The 23,724-nt window shown below is 42.7% G+C and overlaps 1 protein-coding gene across 1 annotated transcript in view; it reads right to left on the bottom strand.

Annotated features, from left to right (window-relative positions):
* The window catches only part of PHKB (phosphorylase kinase regulatory subunit beta), a 1,466,493-nt gene that overhangs the window by 78,372 nt on the left and 1,364,397 nt on the right, over positions 1 to 23,724 (bottom strand). The window contains exon 27 of the mRNA XM_085637773.1: positions 6,286 to 6,420. Within this exon, the coding sequence (XP_085493899.1) occupies positions 6,286 to 6,420 (135 nt within the window). The remainder of the gene's footprint in view (positions 1 to 6,285; positions 6,421 to 23,724) is intronic.

Below are 23,724 nucleotides of genomic sequence, written 5' to 3'. Positions count from 1 at the left end.
TGAAGGTGTTCCAACACTCATTAACCAAGATGCTTACTTAAGGCACTTAGCTCTTATAACAGTATGGTCCATATAAACAAGTTGCTTACTTTTGGTAACAATCTTTATGGTGGATACTCTAGCTAGACGTAGATTGCTCCCCTTGTGAGTATTCCTCAGGTATGAGACTGGATCCAGAAACCTTTAGAGCAGTGCTCATGCACACCAAAAGACGGCGTAGTGTAGCTCCACACAAATGTTATTCTGCTTCGGAAGTGATGAGCAGAGACACATCTATGCACCACCCATGCGCACTGATGTCAGTTTCTTCCTCAGGCTGTCTGCTCCCTCAGATGCAGAGCCAATCAGGAGATTGGCATGACGAGTGTGCAGACCTCTATACTGTAACCTTTTTACAAGTGAAATGAGTCCTGTTCACAGAACAAGGATGTGGAAGGCTGAGTGAGAAATCTGAAGTTAGATAGAGTATCAACGAGAAAGAAAGTTACCAAAGGTGAGTAACTTGTTCTTCTGATGGATACTTCCAACTGCAGATTCCTCACCTTGTGATCAGATACCATAGCAGTAGCTCCCAAGGTGATGGGTCTGTGAACCTGCTCAAACCAAAAGGTCCTGCAGGATGAATGGGCAAAATTGCACTCTCAAGGGACCTGGCTGTCAAGACAGCAGTGCTTCGTGAACATATGTACCAACACCCACACAGCCTGACGTATGTCCACGACAGGCACTCCATGTGCCAATGCAGTGGTAGCAGGTTTGGCTCTGAGGGAATGAGTCTGTAACCCTTCTGGAGGCTGCTTCTTAGCCAGTGTGTAGCAGATCTTGATGCAGAGAACAATGCATCGGAAGATGGTCTGTTTTTGCACTGCCTTGCACTTTTTTGACCCAGAGAACCCCACCAAGAGCTGATCATCCACCCAATGCTGTTTGGTGCGATCTTTATAAAAGCTTAATGTCCCTTTTAGGGTCCAAACAATGAAGTCTCTTGTTCTTTTTAGAGTGGTGTGGTAGAGCAAAAAATGTCGGGATAGCCTGTCCTACATGAAATGGCGTCACCACTTTCAGTACAAAAGAACCTCTAATAGTCAGGATCAACTTATCAGTGAAGAATGTTGTATAAAGCGGGTTAACAGAATGAGACCGCAGCTCGCTCACTCAGCTCTACCCGATGTTATGGAAAAGAAGACCATTTTCAATGTTAAAAGTCTCAAAGGACAATATGTGTGGCAGTTCAAAAAGAGTGCACATCAAAAAAGTAGGTACTAAATTAAAGTAACACTATGGCATCACAAAAGGTTTTGGTGGAAATAAATTATGCAAACATTTAAAAAAATCTTAAGGCAGCATGTGATTAAATAAAGGAGGCTGATCTGGCAAAAGCAGAGAAGTGAGCCAGACACAAACATGAACAAAAAAACTTTAGAAAACTTAACTTGAAGTAAGTCAATTTGATTTACCAACAGAGAACTTCCCTGGCAGTTCAGCCACTTCCAGAGGTGAAGAGCCTCCTGGCACCGACCCCAAGACCCCACCCAGAACCGATTGTTGCAGTACCACATACAGATGTGTTTCACATGAGCACTTGCACCACCCTTCCTCTCATGGTGGTCAGGAAGGTATTCAATCCCAAGTGAACCACCCTCACCTCCAACAACTTGATGTGGAGTTGAGTTTCTGCTGGAGTTCAGAGGCCTCTGATCTCCACCTCTCCCAATTGGCCTACCCAGCCAAGAAGTTATGCAGCTTTCACTAGTATCAAATCTGGTTGGGTAGGGAGAAGGGTATGCTGCTGACCCAATTTCTGTCCAGCAGTCACCACTGAAGATCTTTTGCAGTTTCCTGCAAAATCTGAATGCAATCTGACAGATTACCCTGGTGCTGAGCCCACTGGAACTTGAGGTCCTATAGCAGAGCCTGCATATGCCATCAGGCATGTTTCACCAGCAGGTTCCAGGAGGCCAACAACTCCAGCAGGCTCAGTCATCCACACTGAAATTCAGAAAGGAAGCTGAAACATCGGGATCATAGCTCAAATTTCCTGGTCTCTGCTCCAGAGAAAAGGCATTAAAAACCTACTGATACAGACTGGCTCAGACAAATGGTAGTGTCTGCAAAGGAGTCAAGAGTGACTTTGGCATGTTGATAGTGTACCCAGACAATATTAGCAGGTTCATTGTTGTCTGGCACTGGGTGACAACTGCCTCGGGCGAGCACACTTTCAACAACCAGTCATCGGGGTACAGGATGACTGGTACCCCTGACCTCCAAAGGTGAGCTGCAACGACCAACATCACTTTCCTGCACGCCCGAAGGGCACTGGTGACACCGAAAGGGAGCATTGTGAACTGAAAAGCCCTCTGTAAACCAGAGGTAGCCCCAATGGGTCAGCAAGACAGGGATATTGAAGAAGAGTCCTGCAGGTCCAATGTCACGATCCAGTCCCTCGGGTTTAGGGCATACAGGACGTGGCTAGCGTGAGCATCTTGAATGTGTCCTTTTGCACGAATGCCTGGAGAGGGCATAGATCTAAAATAGGATGAAGGCCTCAGTTCTTCAATAGCACCAGGAAGTAGCAGGAGAAACACCCATCTACTACTCCCGTTGGCTGGAACACTCTCCATTGCCGCTTTTGACAAATGGGCCTGCCCTGCCTGCTGCAAGATGGACAGGTGGTCCTCCGTCAGCTGACCGGAAGGTGGTGGAAGGTACGGGGGCACGTTAGGGTGGAAAGAAATAGGATGCCATAATCCTGATGTACAATTTAGTAGACCCACTTGTCTGAGGTGATGACTTGAGACTAATGAAGAAAATATCGGATCCTGTCTCTGACAGAGTGGCTGTGTGATGGAAAGGGCACACTAACGCGGTTTTATTGACTGCGAATGCAGGAGGGGCGGGGAACAGAGCTCTTTGTTGTCCCTGATGCCCTGAGCATTATCTTTGTGAGCCGTGACCTTGGTCACATAAAGGCTAGAAGGCCAAACTGAAAACCCCGACCTCAGCCACAGAGGAGGTGAAATTACTGGTGGATTTTTCTGATGGGGGCAGACAGACCCAAACAATAGGTTGTTGCCCTGCTTTCTTTAAGCTGTTCTATGTCTGAATCAGTTTTGTCACCAAAAAGGTGAGAGCCATCAAATAGCAAGTCTATTAAGTATGCCTGAAAATTCCTGGAGAAGTTGTTAGACCTCATCCAGGCGTGGCGCCGAAGTGCTAAACAGGTACCCATAGCCCGACCTAAGCATTCAGTCATGTCAAGGCCTGAGCGAATGACAAATTTAGCTGTGTTGTGACCATCCTGGACAGCTTGAGTCAGGGGTGCCCTAAGGTCATCCAGAACTGCTTGTAAAACTTGGGCCACTGAGCTCCACAGGAATATGGGAGTAGCAGCATAGAAGACAGCAGGTCTTCACTGATTGAAGAGTAAGTTTCGTGGAGGAAAATACTTGCCAAATGTCTCTATTAATTTCGACTCACAAGCAGGTGGGGTGGTAGGGAAGGTGTTGGCAGTCATCTTACTGATGGACGCCTGCACCACCAAGTTCTCTGGTGTGGGATGTTGTGTGAGAGAGGCTGGTTCGCCTTGTGCTGAACAATGGTTTGTCCCAAGTAGCCATTATCGTATTTGTGATGTCCTCATGATATGGTAATAGCGGTTCCGTAGGCACGTGACTAGGCTGAAGTACCTTTGTTAGAACATTATTCTTAACCTCCATAGTAGGGAGTTGTAAGTCTATTATTTCTGCTGCACTTCTCATAAAAAAGGCGAAGAAGGCACTTTATTCAGTGGCAGGGACAGTATTAGAAACAAGGACAGTATGTGGACAATGTCCAGACTTACTTAAGAAATGTACTGAAGTCAGTATTCTTTAGGGGTGTCTCCAGCAATAGTGCAATGGAACATCATGCCTTGCCAGATAGGTCTGCACCAACCTAAGTCTTTTGGGTTATTCAGCCCATGAATATTCCAAGGTACAAGAGTTACAGTTTTATGTTTTTGGAGGCCTCTCACATCTCGTGTTGCTTTCCTCAGATAGTCATGGTCATACTTATGATATTGGAAGTTAGCGGATTACACCAAGCACAGATAGCATAAAATCTAATCATCATCTGGTGAGTGTAACAAATCAATAGCAAAAAAAACAGTCCAGCCCAAACTGCCATGCCAGGTTCTCAGTGGACAGGAAGCAAGCATCCTAGGACCGGTTTCTGGGCTTCACCCCTCATCAGCCAGGATAGCTTGAATCTAGTGGCAAAGTGAGTCCTTGACTCACATCTGTGCATACCCAGGGCGTGTTCCCATTGGGGACAGGGTCAAGACTGATTTGCATATGGCTGGGTTCAAACTGGAAAGGCATGGGGAGCAAAAAAACTATGGATTTAGGGCCAGATCTATGTCCACAGACACACTGTTTGCTCAGCCTCCCAAGAGATGGCATGAGATTTCTTTCCCATATATGGAGTACAGCAAGCAATTCAAGAGACTAGACACAATGCAGAGAAATTGGAGAAAGTCATGAATATCACCACCATTCCACTCTGATTGATTAGTGATTAATTAGAGGCTCGTGAAAACATGCTCTTAGAGAACAGAATGGCTTTGGATTAGCTCCTTGTATTAAAGGGGGGGGGGTGTTTGCGCGATAGTAGTAATTGAATACTGCACATATCTGTCCAACACGTCACTCACTATACATAACCAAATAGCTCACATTAAAGATAGCATTAAGAAGTTCCATGAGCTTCAGAAATGACTGGATGTGGCATCTGGTGTTGGCTAGGTGGAATCTTTGGGAACTTGGGAATTCAAATATTTAAAATAGTCACTGCTGTCAGTTTTGATTGTGGTTACTTTGTACGCAATAATCAGACTAATAATGTGCATCATCCTATGCACCTGCACAAATAAAAGCCCTGTCCACAATTTTACGGTTGCTGCTTTTCAGGATGATGAGGATAGTGGTAATGCCAAAGTCAGCCTTTTATATGCAACTGAACTGCTGTATCATACACCCATAGTTCAGGATAGGTTGAGGGTAAGTGGTCACCAGCAGAGGATAGATTATTTCCACTGCTCCTTCATAGTGCAGTCCTCAGACCTGACCAGGTAATCGTATGCCTATACAAGTGAGCGTCTCCCTTCTATCTCGAAAATAATGTGCTGATGACTGACTGTAAAACCACAAGTGATCAGACCCTCCAGACATTCCAAAAGTCACTCAAACCATGAACCATTTGTATATTACTTGTTCATTTAAAAATGTAAGCTCACTGAATTTCCAATCTTTTCAGCTTTCCAGTAGTTTGCAGTGATTTGTACTCCATGTAAAATACGCAGATCACGTTTTTCAGATATCTAGGTATAGGTCATACATTTAATGTACATTAACCACTACTCAGCAGATTCCCAAGAACACCAAGGGAATTGATAAAAGACTCCCATTAGCGTGCATTGACTTGACAACAAACTACCATTAGCACTATTGACTTGACAATAGACTCGCATTAACATCTATTGACCTGAACAAAAGACTCCCATTAACACAGATTGTCTTGTTGGGTAATCCCAAATAAGAGTAAAAGATAATGTGACCGAATCGTTTTTATCCTGTTTATGATGGATGTTCAGTTATTAACAAACTGGTCGCTATGTCAAAGATCTTGAGGGCGGTACATGATTTCTTGTGGCAACTGAGCCCTCCAGCCTCTGAGGTAAATAAATCAAATATGCTGTAGCAAAAGGCTAGGTCCTTCCATGAAACTCACTTCATCCTGCCAGCCTTTGCTATTGTTCAAAAGGAGTGTGGACGCAGTCAACAACATGAAAGGTCCATCTACTCACTGAACAGAAATATTGTTGGATATAGTCATCCATCTTAGCATTAGATTTCAGCAGCACCTATCATAGCGTAAGCAGACCAGTGGCTGGATTAATCGTCACGTAATGAGTCAGATACAACAGCAAGCAGAATATCAAAAAATTGTAAGCATGCTTAGAAATTCAGTGGTCATCTGGGCAACCAAAGGAGTGGGGATAATTAAGAGCAAGCCCACTATAACAACGTTCATTGTACCGAAATGAACGAATCCACTGTAAATATTTATTTCTGTTTTAATTTTAACTACGTCAATGTAGATCTTTACATTACCTTTTAAAGTTCATTATTTCAGCTTTTCCAACAATCTAGCCACAAACATTCACAAACAAGCTGCCCACCCTAAGCCATTTTACTACTTATAAGCACAGAGACACATTCCAGTGACAAAGGTGTTTGTTGTCTTTACCTTCCTTGCTGCTGATGCTGAAGAATATCCAGTAAGAGCTGCTTGACGTTGCTGGGCGACAGCTGGTACAAGTCCCAGGCGGGCATGTCACCTGCTCGGATTTTCAATTCGTACTTCATGGCGTGGATAATCCATCTGCAGTGTGTCAGAAGCATTTGCAGATTTTAATAAAAGTATTATTTTTGAAGGGTAAAGCAATCTCATTTCAAAATCAGTTTCACAGTACACAGAAAATTTGATAATTAGGCTTGCAGAAGATCCCGGATGTACACCATAAGATATATGCAAGTAATCAAGAAACACGCGTAACATCCGCAACCATGCGCCAAAGCGATTTGGAGGTCGGCCCAAAGAGAAACCGACAGGATCCAGGTGAATGATGCGCTTCTCAAAATAGAATAATTGGACCTCTGGAGACCAAACGTTAGTAATACTTAAATTTAAAAAACACTGAAATTTGCTTTTGGATCACTTCATGATACCAAGATTTTGGAGACCAATGTTTACGGTTGTGAAGATGTTTAGGAGTCGATATGGCATTTTAATGCTATAGAATATTACATTTAGCGGGTTGACTTGAAAAGCAATCTCTCTGTTCTACATTTTCAAAAAAGTAACCTCATACTGTACTGTTTCCAGAGTATAGTTATTTTAATAAGATACGTTAACAATCCCATCAAGGTTGAATAGTGATGTGGCTCAAGGCACACATTTATAAAGCAGCAAAAACGCCTGACTCTGCATTATGAAAAAATAACTTAAAATGTTATTTTAGTCATATTCTATACTTGTGAAATAAGCGCTGTGGAAGCAATCTACTTCAGTTAATGTGATGTAAATTATCACATTTGCAATTGCAAAATCCCCCAAAAGTTAAAAATTAGTCGGTTATTTCTTGTACCATGAGTAAAGTGCCAACAAAAAAGCGCTAGCTCTGTAATGCGAAAGTGAAAAAGTGCAAAGCCAGCTTTATATCACGTTATGTTACACATGAAAGAAAAAATTCATGTCTTTTATTAAAGTGTGTTATTAAACAACACATTGCCTGGTGGCCTCAGTCCAGTGTAACAATCTTAACACTGATGTTCAGTATACCACATATTTCTCTTGCTCTCTACGACATAAGTCAAGTAAGCAATGAACATTTTTGACAAATATACAAATCCTTAGTGAGGAGAGACTGTCTACCTCTTTTGCCTGCCACAGTCATTTCCTCAATTCAGCCATTTTTCTTCAAAAACAGAAAGACATCAGAGTGTTTGTATACCACAAGGCAAGCTTCAAGAAGCTGTTTAAGAAACCGTGGCTTGAGAGATGTGACCGCTGTGGACCACTTGGAGAGGTGGAATTGTACCAATGAGCTCTATCTACAAGATCCCGAAAGCCTGCGAGACAGACTAAGTGAAGGTCTGTATCTCTGTATTGGTGCATATACTAGACCACTCTGCCTCCAAGATATCACATACTCAAAGGGAGCAGCTACAAACCATACACTGACTATTTGAATGTTGTTAGATTTTGCAATCATTTGGTTGACAAAATATACATTTTTTGCAACAAGTTACTTCACCCTTTTCCCTCTTTCTGCTATTCTGCATCGTATCACCGCCCAGCATTTCAATTGACCAATAAGTTTGATTGCCAGAGCATTTCCCTGTTGAATATGCAAATCACTTTCAACTAATTTATCTAGAGCCACCATTTATTGTTCAATAAAGCTGGTAGTAATGATCCTCATGGTCCTAGACCTCTCTACTGCCTTCCACTTATCTTACATTTTACCCTAACTGAAATACTACAGGTTTCCACAGGAGTTTTTGGAACCCCAATAGACTATTTCTGCGTGCTCCTCAGTGAACACAAACAAGTAATAAAAAATTAACACCATTGTCCCAGAATCCCACAACACCCTATTCCTCTCCATTATTTTGAACATTGACATGATTCCCTTCAAAAACTTCTCCAGGATCATGGCCTGGCCTTCCACTGGCGCGTTGGTCTATCTCCAGGTCACTGGGTCAAAGGACCACTTTACTCATACTGCCTTCTACCTGCCATGTCAAGACCTGTGGAAGTGAATGAGGCCTGTCAGGGTCACCAGAGTTCGGCTTTACACTGCGGGATAGTCTGGTTATTAATTGCTCCTGAGGAGCCTCAGGCTTGGATTGCGACCTTATTGGACAGGTACTCCATCACAAACGTGGCGCATAACCCATCTGCCTCATTACGAGTGTGTTAGGATATAAATGCACTTGTAAAAAGGCGGACGGGCTGTCCCTAACATTTGTGATACAGTAGCCATCCACTAAATTCTAAATCAGGGCATATTAGTCATTCATCACTGTTACTCAGCAGAGATGGAACTGCAATAATTGTCACCAGTAAAAACATGAAAGTTACCACTTACTGTACTTTCTGCAAGTGCACCAATTAAAAGGGTCAGCTGTCAAAGCAGAAAAGCAAGCCTTTAGCAACAAGTCTCGTGATAAATTGAGACGCAGTTCTAGGACTCCAACTGAGCAGACCTTTACTCTCAAATCACAAAGAAATGGAGATGAATGAACATGTAGCATCGGCTGCGAGTCCTGCGGGTTCACACATATCTCGTGGCTAGCTGAAGCGATGGCCCTGAAACTGACCCGACCAGCGGGCAAGCTGGACTCGCGGCCAGCAGAGCACTGCTACTGCCCGATTCATAGCACATTTAAGATTCTACCTGCACAGAAGGTATGTGCCACAACAAGATATGCATGTTTAAGAATTAAACTGTATTTTTTACACTTAAAAATCTCTTTTTCCCCTCAATTACTCAAAGGACTAATTCAATCGGGAGCCCTGCTCAAGAGTCGGCTGCCAGTGAATTGTACCGACTAAGGGAGGAATTCAGAAATCTGAGAAGTTGCCGAATCGCCGACGTGTAACAATAATTATACGCTGCTTGTGGCTTCATTAACCACGGCTCCATTACATCTGACAGTCTTCAACTCAAATTCTCAAATTAAAGCTTCGGTAATTCAGAATTGGGGCCTGGAGCTAATTAGGAAAACCTAACAGCTGACACAAGAATCACAAAACAAGGAAGCAACTAAATTAATCTACTAGATAGAGTATTTATGTTTAATGATTTCACTGTTCTCATTTATTTAAATTGGATTAATTGGAAACTAGATTCTGTGTTGTTTTACAGTAGAGCTCCATTGCACTTGAGTGGAATACATTGCACTGAGCTGTACTCTAAAACTCCAGCCTCTGAGACACATAAATGGCTGCTACTTAGGCGGGATTTGGAAGGGTGATCGATTAATAAGTCTTAAAGTCACTGCTGTACCTGCAACAAGCACTTGGACATCTTCGATTAGTAGCTGCATGTCCAAGCAAGAAATTTTTCAACACATATTCGCTTATGAACTTTAACCCAATGCAGAAGAAGTAGGGGTGGGTAGAATTTGCGTAGTCGCGCAACGCAAAGGTCCGCGAAACGGTAAAAAATCTCCGTGAGCATGCAAAAGTTCCACGAACATGCGGAATTGCTTGTTCCACCCGTTCGCAATGCTTTTTTCTTGCTCGCAAACGCTGTTTGCGTGCTCGGGGAGAAATATCTTGCGAACACACATTTCGAAAGCGCGAACAAGCAAAAAATTCCGCGAAGCCGCAGATCGCAGACTTTTTGGCAAATCCGCGTTCTCTGCGGAACGCAAAATTACCCAAATTCCACGAACGGAACAGAATTTACTGCCCAGGCCTAATAAAATGTACAAAGCTATATCAGATATTTTTTTTCTCTGCGTTGTAATATGTTACAGAAACCCTTCAACTGTAAGAGCAGTGATGATGAAGGCCTTTACTCCATAGGAAAATCAATTTGCTTGCCAGAGACGTAGATCCAACACCAAGCATTCAGCATTTGAAATGTGGTGCAGACTAGTCAAGGGGACAAACGTTATAGGATGCGGACTCTTTTTAGGTATGGGTTTTGACAGTATGCTGTCAACCCACATTTCTTGCTTACAATTAAGGCTCCCTGTTTTCCGTTTTTACATATTTTTACAGATAAATACAGACAGAAAACACTCATTTTCTTGTCTGTATTTACTTTTCAAGGTGGATAAAAACGGAAATTGGGTTGCTTTTTGAGTAATTCTAAATACTGTCTGCCATGACTGCCAGGCCAATAGCTGTGTGAATTCATAGGTGAGGGGGTTAAAAAAGAAAGGATTTTTAGTATAGAGGCTTTAACACCAGTAGATATGCACAGGGTTGATACTAAATGTGCATATTTTCATATAAGTGCATTGATTTATCTTCTGCGGGTGTTCATATCACTGAAATCTGGCAAGCATTCAAGCATGAGTGCATATTTATTGGTTGAATAAAAGTGGAAATATACTAATTTCAGCTTCAGTTTTCCACAAAACCCAAAATAAATATGGATAAATACAGGTAAAATTAGCAAAAAATAAATATACACTAGTGGGCTTTGGGCACGTCCCTTTCAACCATTGTTTTCCTTCAACCTGCCTCCTTCAGCCATTGGCTTGAAACCTTTTCAATCTCTGTCTTAGTTCTGCCCATTGGTGTATTCATCTTTCTTTTAACACTATTCGCTGTGAGAGTGGATCCATCCACCTTAACCGGAGTGTTTGCATTGAACGGCCCTAGCTGTCTGCTCCTGCTGGCTCCCTTCCATGTGTTTTGCTCTAATGTGCTAATGCTGCCAATGTTAGCACATTAACCGCTTCAATGCAATAGACAAACCACTCACGTCCACCATATTACCTTTGTCATGCGGTGGACACGAAGGGTTCATGCACCGTAATGATTCAGAAAATCCTTATGATGCTTGTACCACAAGGATTTTTTCTAAAAAAATAAATAAATGAAGGGATGGAAGGGTAAAGCTTTCCTTGCATCCCAATATAATTTGTTTTCAATCGCTGTGACGCACAGTGCACATAACCTGCTGATGTCACAATGACTGAAAGTAAAACCAGTTGGGGCCATTAGGGGGGTTTCACTTTAATCCTTGCTTGTGGAACATAACTCTGTCCCCGAGCAAGGATTACGTAGGAGAGGTACTGCTGGAAAGGGGACAGTGTGCCCTTTTCAGCTGTAACTCCTCCTAGTGGATCCCTGCTTGGGGATCACACTGGGACCGCAAATCCAAGAAGGAATCAACTCAGACACCCGCGGAGTGGCCCACTGGCATAGACATGTGCAGCAGCACAAAAGAGCCCCAAGGGGGGACATAAAACCTACTAGACACCAGATATTTACATTTTTTGTTTTTAAAAACACACACAAAAAAAGGATGGATGAGTGCAATGTTATTTTCCTACAAAGGAAAGAGGGATCTGATGAGATTGTCACTGGAATTATTGGGGCTAGAGTTGGTTAGATGGTAGTAGATTACTCCAGGACAAGAAGATACAGAGAGGGAGACTAGAGGTCTCAGATGATTCCGGTTTGGGGCAAACTGGTGTTCATAATTTTTAGGAAATGTCTAGACATTCTGCTCCTATTCACAAAGTTCAGAGAAGTTTGATGAAATTATGTTGAGGTAGGTGCTTTGATCTGTCCCAGTATCTTATATGTTCCTTTTTGCAATATTTCTGTGGGTATGGATGTGTGGTGTGTGTATGCATAATGTCACAGAAGTGGCGTAGAATGTTGAGTGACATGTCAGAATGTGAGTGCGTAATATTGAAAAGGGGTGGAATGGTGCAAGGAACGACAGTTGGTAGAGTTCTGGGTTGGTGGTGGTTGTGCCTCTTACCCAGAAAGAACAAGTTATGGCCTAATGAATGAATCTAAAGGATTCCCCAGGGCAGAAAGAGCTTCTCAAATTCCCTGGCATGGGGCTTCAAAATGAACTTATTGGTTTCTGTGCTGCATCCAGGAGGGAAGGGGCAGCACAGACATGTTACATTGGTTGTTGGATGCTTCCTGGAGAGTGGCAAGTCCCCATTAGATATTTTGGATGTTGCCACCCAAAGTCTCTCGGCGTGGGAAATTGTGAACCTGCGAGACATTTAACAGGGTTTGAAGAACTTCCAGAGCTAAACTGAGGGGGGTTCATGGTAATCACTGGGCTTCTCGGTCCTCTGGGGTTGGTAGGTAAGCAGGTGCAATGATAGAAATATGCCCTTCATTGAAATGATCACTGTTCTGAGCTGTCGTTATTGAACGTGTGTCACAGCCACATGTATAGCTTGTTTGATAAATAAAGACAAAAGATATGCAAACTTGTGGTAACATCCTGAAATATTTAGTAACATTGAAATGCTCAGGTTTCATTATTGAATATATGGCGACACACTAGGGCGGCAGATCTGACATTTTATAAATGACTACCACATGATTTGCAGTAGGAATATATGCAGGTATTGTGGTTCTAGGGTTTTTGTTCAGCTTGGACGCATACCCGTACAAGTACCAGAGACCTATGGGGTGTAGTCCACATTTAAGGAGCTAAGTACTGTGCCCTTTCTTTAGAGTATGTCCCCTTTATTTTATGGGGCCCTTAAGTGGCTGTTTCCATCTGCCAAGGTGTACGTCTCTAATATTATGCATAAAATTTCAGGATTGAGTTGTGTGTGTTTTAAACTACTTTTCTTTTTCAAAAGAAAAACACTGATTGGCCGTAGATTTATTGAGTGTTATTTGTAGTGACACTGAGTTCTGAGTTTCCAGCCTACAGAACCTTCCTCAGTAAGCAACGGACTGCTATGTGTTGCTACACTTGGAATTGGTGCTAAAAGGGGTATTTGGTTCCCAGTTTGTGGGTCTGCGGTACGGTAGAGGGCCTCAGGGAACCAGAAACAAAGGACCCTGGTTGTTACAACTGGATCTCAGTAGATTCTGATTGTCCTGAGAACCTTTCAACAGTAAGTCAATATCTATTAGTGATATAGATGTCAAAGGTACATTCATCAAACAGAGTGTTATTTTTTTACGAACTTAAGTCTGAAAAGTGAAGTTAGCCTGGAGTAATTCAGACAGATGTTGAGGAAGTGTTAAAAATACAAGAACGTTTACCATGTTAAGGGAATGTGTTAGAGTTGAATCCTTTAAATGAGATGCTTTTGATTCGGTGAGTTTGATGACAATTGTTGCTTCATTGCCAGTTTTTGCAATACTAAATTATACACCTGGTAACTTAAGCAGAAAACCCGATCAAACGTAACCTATGCACTATGGTTTAGTGGTAGTGAATAAGCAAATTCTTAGAACTTGGAAATAAAGGAAAATGTGCTGGGGAAAACTGTGTAGTTGATCGGGCGTTATCCGAAAAATAGTAGATAAAATTGATTTTTAGTGATTTATCTGATAACTAATTTGCTGACTGATTGCATTTAATGTCATGGCCCTTACCGTATAGCCTAGTGTATCCATTTGTTTCTATTTATTTATTATTTAATTTTATTTTAGTGGTTTTGCCAAGTGTCCTTGTGACCAAAGGAAGCTGCAGAGCAATGATGAAACAGGAGCTGAGGTACGTACAGTAAAGGACATTACTTTAGGCAGAAATGTTGGTAGAAAAAGTAGGTATTCAGATATTTGGGCAAGGAAATGATTTGGTTTCCTGGTGACAATACAATGGAAGATATTTCCAGAGGGGGGAGCTTTGTTGGTGCAAAGATATGTCACCAATACTTTCAGTTCTGACAGAAGTAGTAAGGACTGATCCTAGGCATGCGCTCGAAGGGTGTAGCATAATACAAATTGGAGGGACAGGACATACAGGGAGTTGTGTTTCAAGCAGCGGGTTTTGAATTAATTCCTTTGTTTAACAGATAGCCAGTGAAGAGACTTCATGGTAAGGGTAAAAGTGGTCTGACCACTTCAAGCCAAGTCTGACAGCGCAGTTTTGTGCTCTGTGCAGCTTACTTAGGTTTTTAAATAGAAGGACTCCAAAGACTGTGCAGTAGTTGTATTGGGAGACAGCTACAGTCATAGTGAGAGATATAAGGGGCCAAAGAGAAGTATCACAGTTACGGTGCCTTTCAACTATAACCAATTGTTTGTCTTGCATGTTTGATAATGTGGGAGGCAATCGAGCATTTCTGTACTGATTATTGGGTCTTTTGGCGTGAATTTGCACAGCTTCGCCTGCATGTGGTTGCCAGGGTTGTACTGTTCAGGATTGTTAACACTGGAGTCTATGTGTGTATTGAACAGTCAGTGAAAGTGATGATCCTTGGAGTTGGCAGCATAGTATTGTGTTCATTGTTCTGTGCAGCTTTTTATATGGCTTTTATAGGTACTTACATTGCCGTAGTAAAGTCTAGTACGACATTTCATTAATCCAGTGTAGATTAAGTTACTTGGTCATTCAGATTCTATGACGAAATATATACGGTTTTTGAGGTAGATTTTTATATTTTTGATCAAGGGTCTTAGAAATGTGTTTCCTCAGCCCGACAGGGAGCGAGAGGGTCGACCCCAGTAATGTTCGCATCAAGTCTCAGTGTCATGCCCGGATCCTTCCTCACGGTACTGTGTTTCCAAATGATTTTTCTTTCCCCATTGTACCTTTCCCTCCCTGATGCTGCCTTTTGTCCTATGTGCCATTAACACAGTCATCGATATGCCTACATACAATGATCTGATGCCAATTTGTTTTTTCTTGTATTTACAACAAGTAAACTGAAAAATAAAGTTAAAAAAATGTGTTTCCTCACTGTTTCTTGTATTCAGTACCAAGTAGGACTTGGCCCCAATAGTGAATTACAAGAATTCACCACTAATGTTAATTTTTGGATTGGCGACACCTCGAAGCTCTTTGTCTCATCACACAGTTAAAAATGTATGTATCGTTTGTCTTTGCTCTTAAGATGGTGTCTATTCACCAGTACCTAAAACAAATATAAAAGAAATGCTCAAAGGAACATAAGCATATGCATGACCTAGGAGTAACAATAAACGACACAGAAATGCCATACTTTAGTGAATATGAGCATGCAACCAAAATAAGAAGAAACTTAGGAGTGATAATGAACTAACTGCAGGGGCTGTACAACAGAGCTGGCATTAATTTTAAACCTGGAACAAACAGATCCAAACCGGAAGCTTTGTGCCCCAGCCTACTATGCCTCCTGGGCACTACACAACTCCAGGCAGCGAGTAGGAAGCACGGATTCAAATGATATTAATTGAATACAGAATTCATGTCCCCAGCTCTCACACTGAACTACGGGCTGCCCAAAAGGTTGCAACTGCAAAAGCCTTTCAGCATCTCGGAACAGAAGCCGCCAACAGCATTCGATTCCCTGGAGGAATAACGGGAGTGAATACGACTCACTAAAGCAGAAACGTATTCCCATTAAAACAGCCCATGGCACAACTAGTTAAAGTCCATCTCCTTAGAGAACGGCATTCAAAATTCAGTACAGCTATGAGTGACTGGAAAGTGCAGTGACCCGCATTTCAGAGCCATGAAGGGGTCAGGCGGGTCAGGCACATTAGCGTCAATGCAGCAGACACGCTGCAAAAAGCTAGTTGCAAATATAGCACTTCTACAGCCAAACTTGCTGCATTCCGGATCCCCGGCAATACTCAAAAGCAACATTTTGAGGAACGTCCTGCAAATGAAAAGTGCGCAGGTCATATGGCGGCATAAATATTTTTGGGAGTGTGAGAATAGTAAGTAACAAGGAAATCCAAAGACCCATGAGGCTCTGTTGGTGTTAGATGATGCACGTACTCTTGACTCTTCGAATAAACACAAGGAGTACCAGAGCAATCAAGTGACAAATGATTTTTGATTCTCTGATGTAATAACATGCAAAAACTCTGTTAGACGGACAAGTGGAAAAAACAGAGTGTGTTGCGTCTTATAAAGAAGTTATGGGGGGCATTGAAGGCAACACTACTGCCATGCAGCAGTAACCTGGAGACATTCTCTCTATTGGGACATTTCAAAACAAAGCGTCATATATGTTAGGGACCTACACATCCGCTAGCATGCGAGACAGTCAAACCTAGAGAAAAACTGATGTTGGTCGATTCAAAATACTGTGGTGATCGCTACTCAATAGTCTTACTAGAAATTGGTGCTTCTTTTACTTTTCCGTATGATTTACGTTCAACCTAAACAGATCGCAGCTTTTCTAATTGACACTGGCCATTTCCTGTCACTGTACCAGAATGCATTTACTCATAGGCTAGAATGGCATGGGCTGGAGTGAGTGACGCAGACGCTAGATACCGTCTTTGCAACAGAGAGGAGGTGTCTTCACAGATGCCACTGAGAGATTGCAGTGCTGAGTCTTGGTGGTGCCTGGCTAGAAGCAGTCAGTGTGCTCAACTGTGCTCTAATGGCAGTCTCTGCCTCTTACCAGATTGCAGTGTGGTCTCTATGCAAGGCGGGACATGTAGAACCAATTTAAAAAGTATTATGATGCACTTTCTTAGGTGGAAATGCTTTAAATGACTCTCCTTAAAGCTTTAACCATGCCAGCAGACAAGAGACAGGTCACCTAACAAGAAAGGATGAAAATAAGGGGGGGGGGGGGGGATTTAAAAAGTACCACTAAAATTACAGTGTAAGAGGCCTCTCACTGGAAAGTGACATTTCCCTTCAAAGGGTCCCACATACAAACCATGAGTGATTCGGACTCTGAGAAATTGAGAAAGGTTGTGCCTGTGCTGCTGGCAAGGAGCTGGCAGCAGAAAGAATGAGGGATGCGTGGGGCGATGCTGCTTTGAGTAACAGTAGGAAACACACACTGCAAACGCTCACCCACTCCCCAGGCGTTTGTAAATCACTGATGCCCCTAGCAAACTACATCCAAGGTTCCCTCCAAAGTCTGCAACCCTTTCTCGCTCTTCCACATGCTCTCCCTTCCAAATAACTAGATACCATTTTGTTTTCGATGCTTCACATAAAAACACCTCACTAAATCACTCAATGCCAAAGGAGGTCAAGTTACCACAGAAAGAGGGGGATGGGCTTGGGAATTGTGAGTTTGTGCGCGCGCACGTGTGGCTGTCTATATCCCACGTCAATTTAGAACTACATTAATAACAAGACAACAACATGGAGGGCTAACATCCTTCTAGATGGTTCCAGTGTTACCACTGTCATAATTATATGTTAAACAACACAAGTTCTAATAAATACACAACACTGTCTTTATACCAGATCATTTTGCAATGAATCAATTGCTACCAATGAGATTTGGAAGGGTGCTTTACCACTCAGGTTTCAGGAGGCCTGATGGTGTTAAAAGGCATTTACAAGTGATGGCGCTAAGGATGGATTATACTCTAGTATATATTTCCCAATTTGAGCCTCGCTGTTGGAGTATCCACTGGAGCCCGCTAACCTTATATGCACGTCTCTGTACAAAATTGGGAGATTTTCATGCATCGTAAGTCGCGCTTTGCTTTTTTTTTTTTTAATTGCATAGATCAACAAGTATCTCATTCCATAGCTGGCTGGAACAGCTACCTTTTCTTTTCCAGCAGGCAGCAGTGTCTTATAAATTTGCTGATGCATCAGAAAGTCAGAACAAGATGTATTGCAGCACTACTCTGGGATTAAAATCAGCCAAGCAGCCGCATAGGGACGTCATAAATTATTAGATTTATAAAGGGTTTTGCTAACTCAACAAGGGGAAGGCGGGCGTGGTCTGCCTTGGAGCACTGTTGTTACATAACGTAGGGTGTGCTACATAATACGTCAACCGCCTTTGCATATTTAGGTATCACAGGCACTAGTCGTCTGTTCATATGTGGGAAGAACAGAGGCTGCTGACGTCCACATCGTTGCAAACTCCCCCCTCATCCATGGGTGCATTGGGGTTGACTGCTTTTAGAGGGTCAGTCCTCAACAGCATATTTCATTTAATTTCCACCCCCAATGAAGAGATAGAAATGAAATAGCTATTGATAATTATCACTCATACAGCACAATGCACACAGTGCAGTACCGATCTGCACATTCCTCTTCATCACAATTCACCACATACAGGCAACAATAGGCAGTGGTGCTGCACGCCTCTGAGAACGGTTGGATCACTTACCGACAATCTTCATGAGACAGTCTCCCTTCCTCATTCCAGTATTTAAGCTATTGAATAGCAATAGGTTCAATTGTGACAGATCAACAATGCTCTGCTCAACATTTTTACCGATCAAACACCAGTTTATGGTGTGGGACAACTTGGCACAAGTCCACAATATAGGCTACTCCCCACTCCGCCTAATGTTACGTTATGTTATGTTAACAACTTTTAGAGCGCACAAATACCCATGGGTGTCACAGCGCTATGGACTGTAAGGATTAGCGGAGGGCTGGCCACTTATTGCTCAAAGAGCCAAGTTTTTACTTGTTTTCTGAATGGTCTGGTCTTAATTTGTAGGGGGAGCAAATTCCATAGTTTAGCTGTGGCCACTATAAATCTTCTATCACCCCAGTTGGCTTTCTTGGTTATGGGGACGATCAGAAGGTTGGCATCTGCTGAGCGTAGGGCTCTGCTGGGTGTGTATGCCAGAAAAGCTTTTTTTTAGGTATTCAGGTCCTAAATTGTGAACTGCCTTGTAGGCAATACATAGTGCTTTAAATGTAGCTCTACTTTTTATGGGCAGCCAGTAGGGCTGGAGCACCGCATTAGAAATTGACTTAAACTTTGGAGTACCTGACAGAATCCTGGCGGCTGCATTCTGTATCAGTTGCAGCCTCCTCAGAACTTTTTCTTGGGCATTGATTACAAGGCCACTGCAGTAGTCAAACTTTGACATAACCAGGGCACTGATGAGTTTTTTTCCAGTACTAATTGGGAGGAAAGGTAGCAATTTCTTTATCATCCTTAAGACATAAAAGGATGAGGAGACCACTACGTTGACATGTTGTTTAAAAGATAAGCTCTCATCAAATATAATACCTAAGTTTCTGGCCTCATTAACAGGAGTGGGGAGTTATCCCAACTCAGCTGGCCACCAGGTCGGAGACAATCCTGAGGCAAGCTTACCAAAGACCATTACTTATCTGAGTTTAATTTAAGGCAGTTACTTGCCATCCATGAGCTAATGGTCAACATGCCATCATGAAAGCTAGCCGCCACTGCCTCTCCGTCTTTGTGCATCGCATGCACCAGTTGCGTGTCGTCAGTATAAGATGCGAGACCCATCCCAAAGGATTTGATTACTCGTGCTCAGTCCGTCACATATATATAGTGAAGAAAGTTGGACTTGGCGACAATCCTTGCGGAACTCCACAAGGGAGAGAAAAAACTGAGGAGTCAAAATCACCCATACTGACTGACTGGGTCCGATTAGAGAGGAAAGAGGACAGAAGGGCTTTGGCCTTTCGTTCGATGCCAATGGCTGAGACACGGTTGATCAGAGTAGCATGATCAACCGTGTCAAAAGTTGCTGATAGATCCAGAAGCACCAAGACTGCGGCACCTCCTCTATCAAGCACCATTCTAATTTCATCCGATGCTTTGATGAGTGCTGTCTCCATGCCTTGGCCTTTCCTAAAGCCAAATTGTGTGTCATCTAATAGCTTATTCTCTTCAATAAACTGCGCCAGCTGGATGTTCTTAATTTTTTCAATAATTTTTGCTGGAAATGGTAGACGCGCAATTGGCCTATAGTTTTTGGTCTCTCCTGGGTCGAGATTGTTTTTCTTTAACAATGGCTGAATGATGGTAGGTGCCTGAGCAAAACATAGAATTACAAATGCTCGCTAGATTAGCGCCTATCAAATCAGCCTGAGGAGCCTGATTTGACTGTGTTGACCAGGTCAATGATCTGTTCCACCGACACTGGCCTAAATTCCATGAAGCTGGGGGTGTCTCTACTCCTACTGTTATCAGCCAGTTGATTCCAGCCCCCTGTAGGAGTGGTAAAATTGGAATAAATTTGGCCCATCTTGTCTTGAAAATAGCTAAGGAATCACAGAGAGATTGAGACGCCTCCTTAGTGGAATTCACCACTGGCCCTACCAGATTGGATACTTCCTGAAACAGCTGTTTAGTGTACTTTTGTGCTGTTTCGATTTTTTCTAGTAGAATAGTTACTTTTTTCTATAATTATAAGACATTTATACTTTGCCAGAGCCACCTTGTAACGTGTTTTTTGTGTTTTCATATTCTTGGCGTCTTTCTTGATTCCTACAGTTTTGTTTCTCCAGTCTAAGTGTCTCAGTAAACCATGGCGCCGAGGGAGTCCTCCTGTTTTTGTAGACTGTTTTGTATGGTACTAATCTGCTAAATGCATTTTGGAGCCATTCTGTATAATTAGTAGAGGCCAGTTCCGGGTCTGGTACAACTTCCGGTTGGGAGTCTATTAAATGTTGTTTAAGATAGGCTTGATTAATGCCACTCCAAGCCCTGAATTGTTTAGAGAGGATTGAGCTGGTGTGCATAGAAGTGGGCTGTAGTATCCTGATGTCAAATAATACCGCACAGTGATCAGATCACGTTAAGGGAAGAATCTTCCTTATTGAAATATGATCATTGTTTGAGAACAGACCATCTAGTGTGTGCCCAGCCGAGTGAGTAGGCATCACTTTTTGGGAGAGTCCTAATACCTCTAGTTCCGTGATGAGGGCTATCGTTTCTCTATCTATGAGGGCTTCCAGGATCGTGAAATTGGATTCGCCCGCCACAGGTTCCAGTAGATTGCCTATTGCTGATAGAAAATCTCCCCTGGGGCCTGGTGGACGGTAGAAGAGGGTCTCCCTGAAGGACTGGTGTTTAGTGAGCATTATAATAAAATTAAATGCCTCACAGACCGCGGAGGTAATCACCTCTGTCCTGACTGAAAACTCGTCTCGATAGAGGAGTGCCAATCCTCCTCCTCTCTTCAGGGTTCTATATACCGAGAAGCCTTCAGGAGTAGCGGTAGAGAAATCTGGGCCAGCTGAAGGGTCAGCCCATGTTTCCGTAATAGAAGATCCAAGTCATATTTATCTAATAATTCTAAGAAACAGTCATCCTTCTGGTGGATCCAACATGGATGAATCCTAGAACCTCTGGACCAGTCCGATTACAAACTGAAGAAATCTCTATCTTTGTCCAACAACTCAATGCAGACACTGAGGATTAGTAACTGTTTTGTTGTGCCAAGATTAACAACTAGGCTTTCCACTGGTCTATATTCAGCAGATGTATTCGTGTAATTCATCCCTGCCCTTACTACACCCAATAACTGGAACTGAATTTCACATTCACGTATCAAATTAGAACACAATATGGTAAGAATTACTTCCAACCCTTACTGTGAAATGCGGAATGAAACTTTAGAATAAATCCTGAACCCAATCTTAGCACCAGATGGTCCTAAAAACCGTCAAGTACGTTGGACGAAAGTTCAACGAGCTTAACTCTCCTAAACAGTGACCTGTAGTCACTGCTACTAGGAAAAAAAAAAAATTATAAAACAATTTCTGATACTACTTCCAAGATGTCAAAGTGAGGGGGCTTGCAGTGACTTCAAGACCAGTAGAAGATCCTGAGCCAGAACAAAACTTCAAACTTTTGGTCTTTGTAAAGAAAAACTATTAAATAAATGTGATATTAAATGCTTTATTAATGATAGACCACACCACGGAGGTGTAAAGGTTTGATTTGTTGCCCATTGCAATTTTAAGTTAAAGACAGCTAAATGACCGTCAAAACATAACTGTACAAATTGTAAAATTAACGCTGGTATGGCAATACTTCAGATAAACCCTTAGAAAACACAATTTAGCAAAAGAGGTCCAATGATGGCCACATGACCTCCTTAAAAAGTCTCTCCTCGAAGCTTGAATTGTCAGGGAACCTGCCAGACTCTATTTAAGGGGGGCACAGGGCAGCAAAAGCAAATCCTATGCTGGATTCACATGAAGTTTTGCAGCAGCAGTATCAGGCCTTCGAGCGTTGTGGTGGTACCAGACAGCAGCATGTAGGTATTTCAAATGTATGATTACTGTACATTGTCAAGTGGGGGAGCCATGATCTAAGACGCCCTTCACAACATGGGTTGGCCCAGGCTGCACTCCCAGGGGTAGTCCGCATCCTTCTTGGAATTCTGCACAGTGTGTGTACAGCTGGTTCTCCTCCAGGGCTGACCCTTCTCCTGATGGGCCAGGCACCCTCCTTGCCTCTAACAGTAGCCAGGCTTCTAGGTGCTAGGCAGACCGTCAGCTTTTCCAGCAAGCTGTGCAGACCTCAGATGAGGTTCACTCACCTCTGGGAGAAAGGCTGTTGGTCAGAAAACTGGCCTGTATCTCAGCAGCTCTTTAAACACTCCCTTCCTTGATCATGAAGATCTTGGAACAAGTGGGATAGTATAGATACCACATTTACAAATATTTCCTAGAAAGAGTGTGGATCCACGATCTCAAACTTCAGAACTGGTTTGAAATGTGTGAGACCAGTCTTCCCCCAAACGTTTTGCCTTACTCCTCAATTTTCAATGATCTTGTTTTTGTTGTACTTAGAACTCTGTGTACTTTACCACTGCTAATCAGTGCTAAAGTGTGGGTACTCAGTCCCTAAAACATGGTAAAAATTGTAAAATTGCCTTACACCCAATTAGCACATTTAATTTACTTGTAAGTCCCTAGGAAAATGGTACTACATGTACCCAGGATCTGTAAATTAAATGCTTCTAGTGGACCTGCAGCACTGATTGTGCCACCCACTTAAATAGTCCTTTAAAAACATTTCTCAGGCCTGCTATTGTAGCCTGTGTGTGTAGTTTAAACTGTCATTTCGACCTGGCAAAATGTGTCTTTTGCCAGGTCTAAACCATCCTTTTTAGTACATATAAGTTACCCCTATGGTAGGAGCAACACAGCTCATAGGACAGGATGCAGTGGGTGGTTTCTGTGGACAGACAACAGTCCCCCTGCTTGTTTCACAACTAGGAGCACTGAAAGCAGCAGGGTTGGAAATGGGGTGCCCTGGGCCAACACCCACCAGAACCTCCGCCTTGTGTCTCAGAATGGACGTGGAAACCTTTTACTGCTCCCTTATTCTGAGACCTGTCTGGGTCTCCCTTTGCTTTGGGGAACCTGAACCACCCTTCTTGGGGTCTGTTGGAAATGGGTAGCGTGGTGCAGAGCGCGTGGGCCAATCTCCAGAGGAAATGTGCAAAGCATCCACGCAGTACACACAGGCGACACACAAGGCACACTTCAAAAAGAGACGCTACACAAGATTGTGCAAGAATAACTTTTGTATTGTAGAAACACAAGATAGTAATCACAGTAATCTCTACACTGCACCAACTGGCGCCAAATCAATATTTACAGGGGGGATTATATACATGGCAGGGCCAATCGGGCCGCTGCCAGAACCATTGAGAAGTACAAAGAATAAAGGTAAGTCCATCAGCCTCAATCCTGCAATAAAAACATCATGGCATCACAGTATATAATAACATGTGAGAATAAAGGTATCGTCCCATTAGCATTAGGACACATCAGCATCAGACCTGAAA

The sequence above is a fragment of the Triturus cristatus genome, chromosome 12, assembly GCF_964204655.1.
Source record: "Triturus cristatus chromosome 12, aTriCri1.1, whole genome shotgun sequence".
Taxonomy (NCBI): domain Eukaryota; kingdom Metazoa; phylum Chordata; class Amphibia; order Caudata; family Salamandridae; genus Triturus; species Triturus cristatus.
This window is presented reverse-complemented; position numbering and strand designations above follow the sequence as displayed.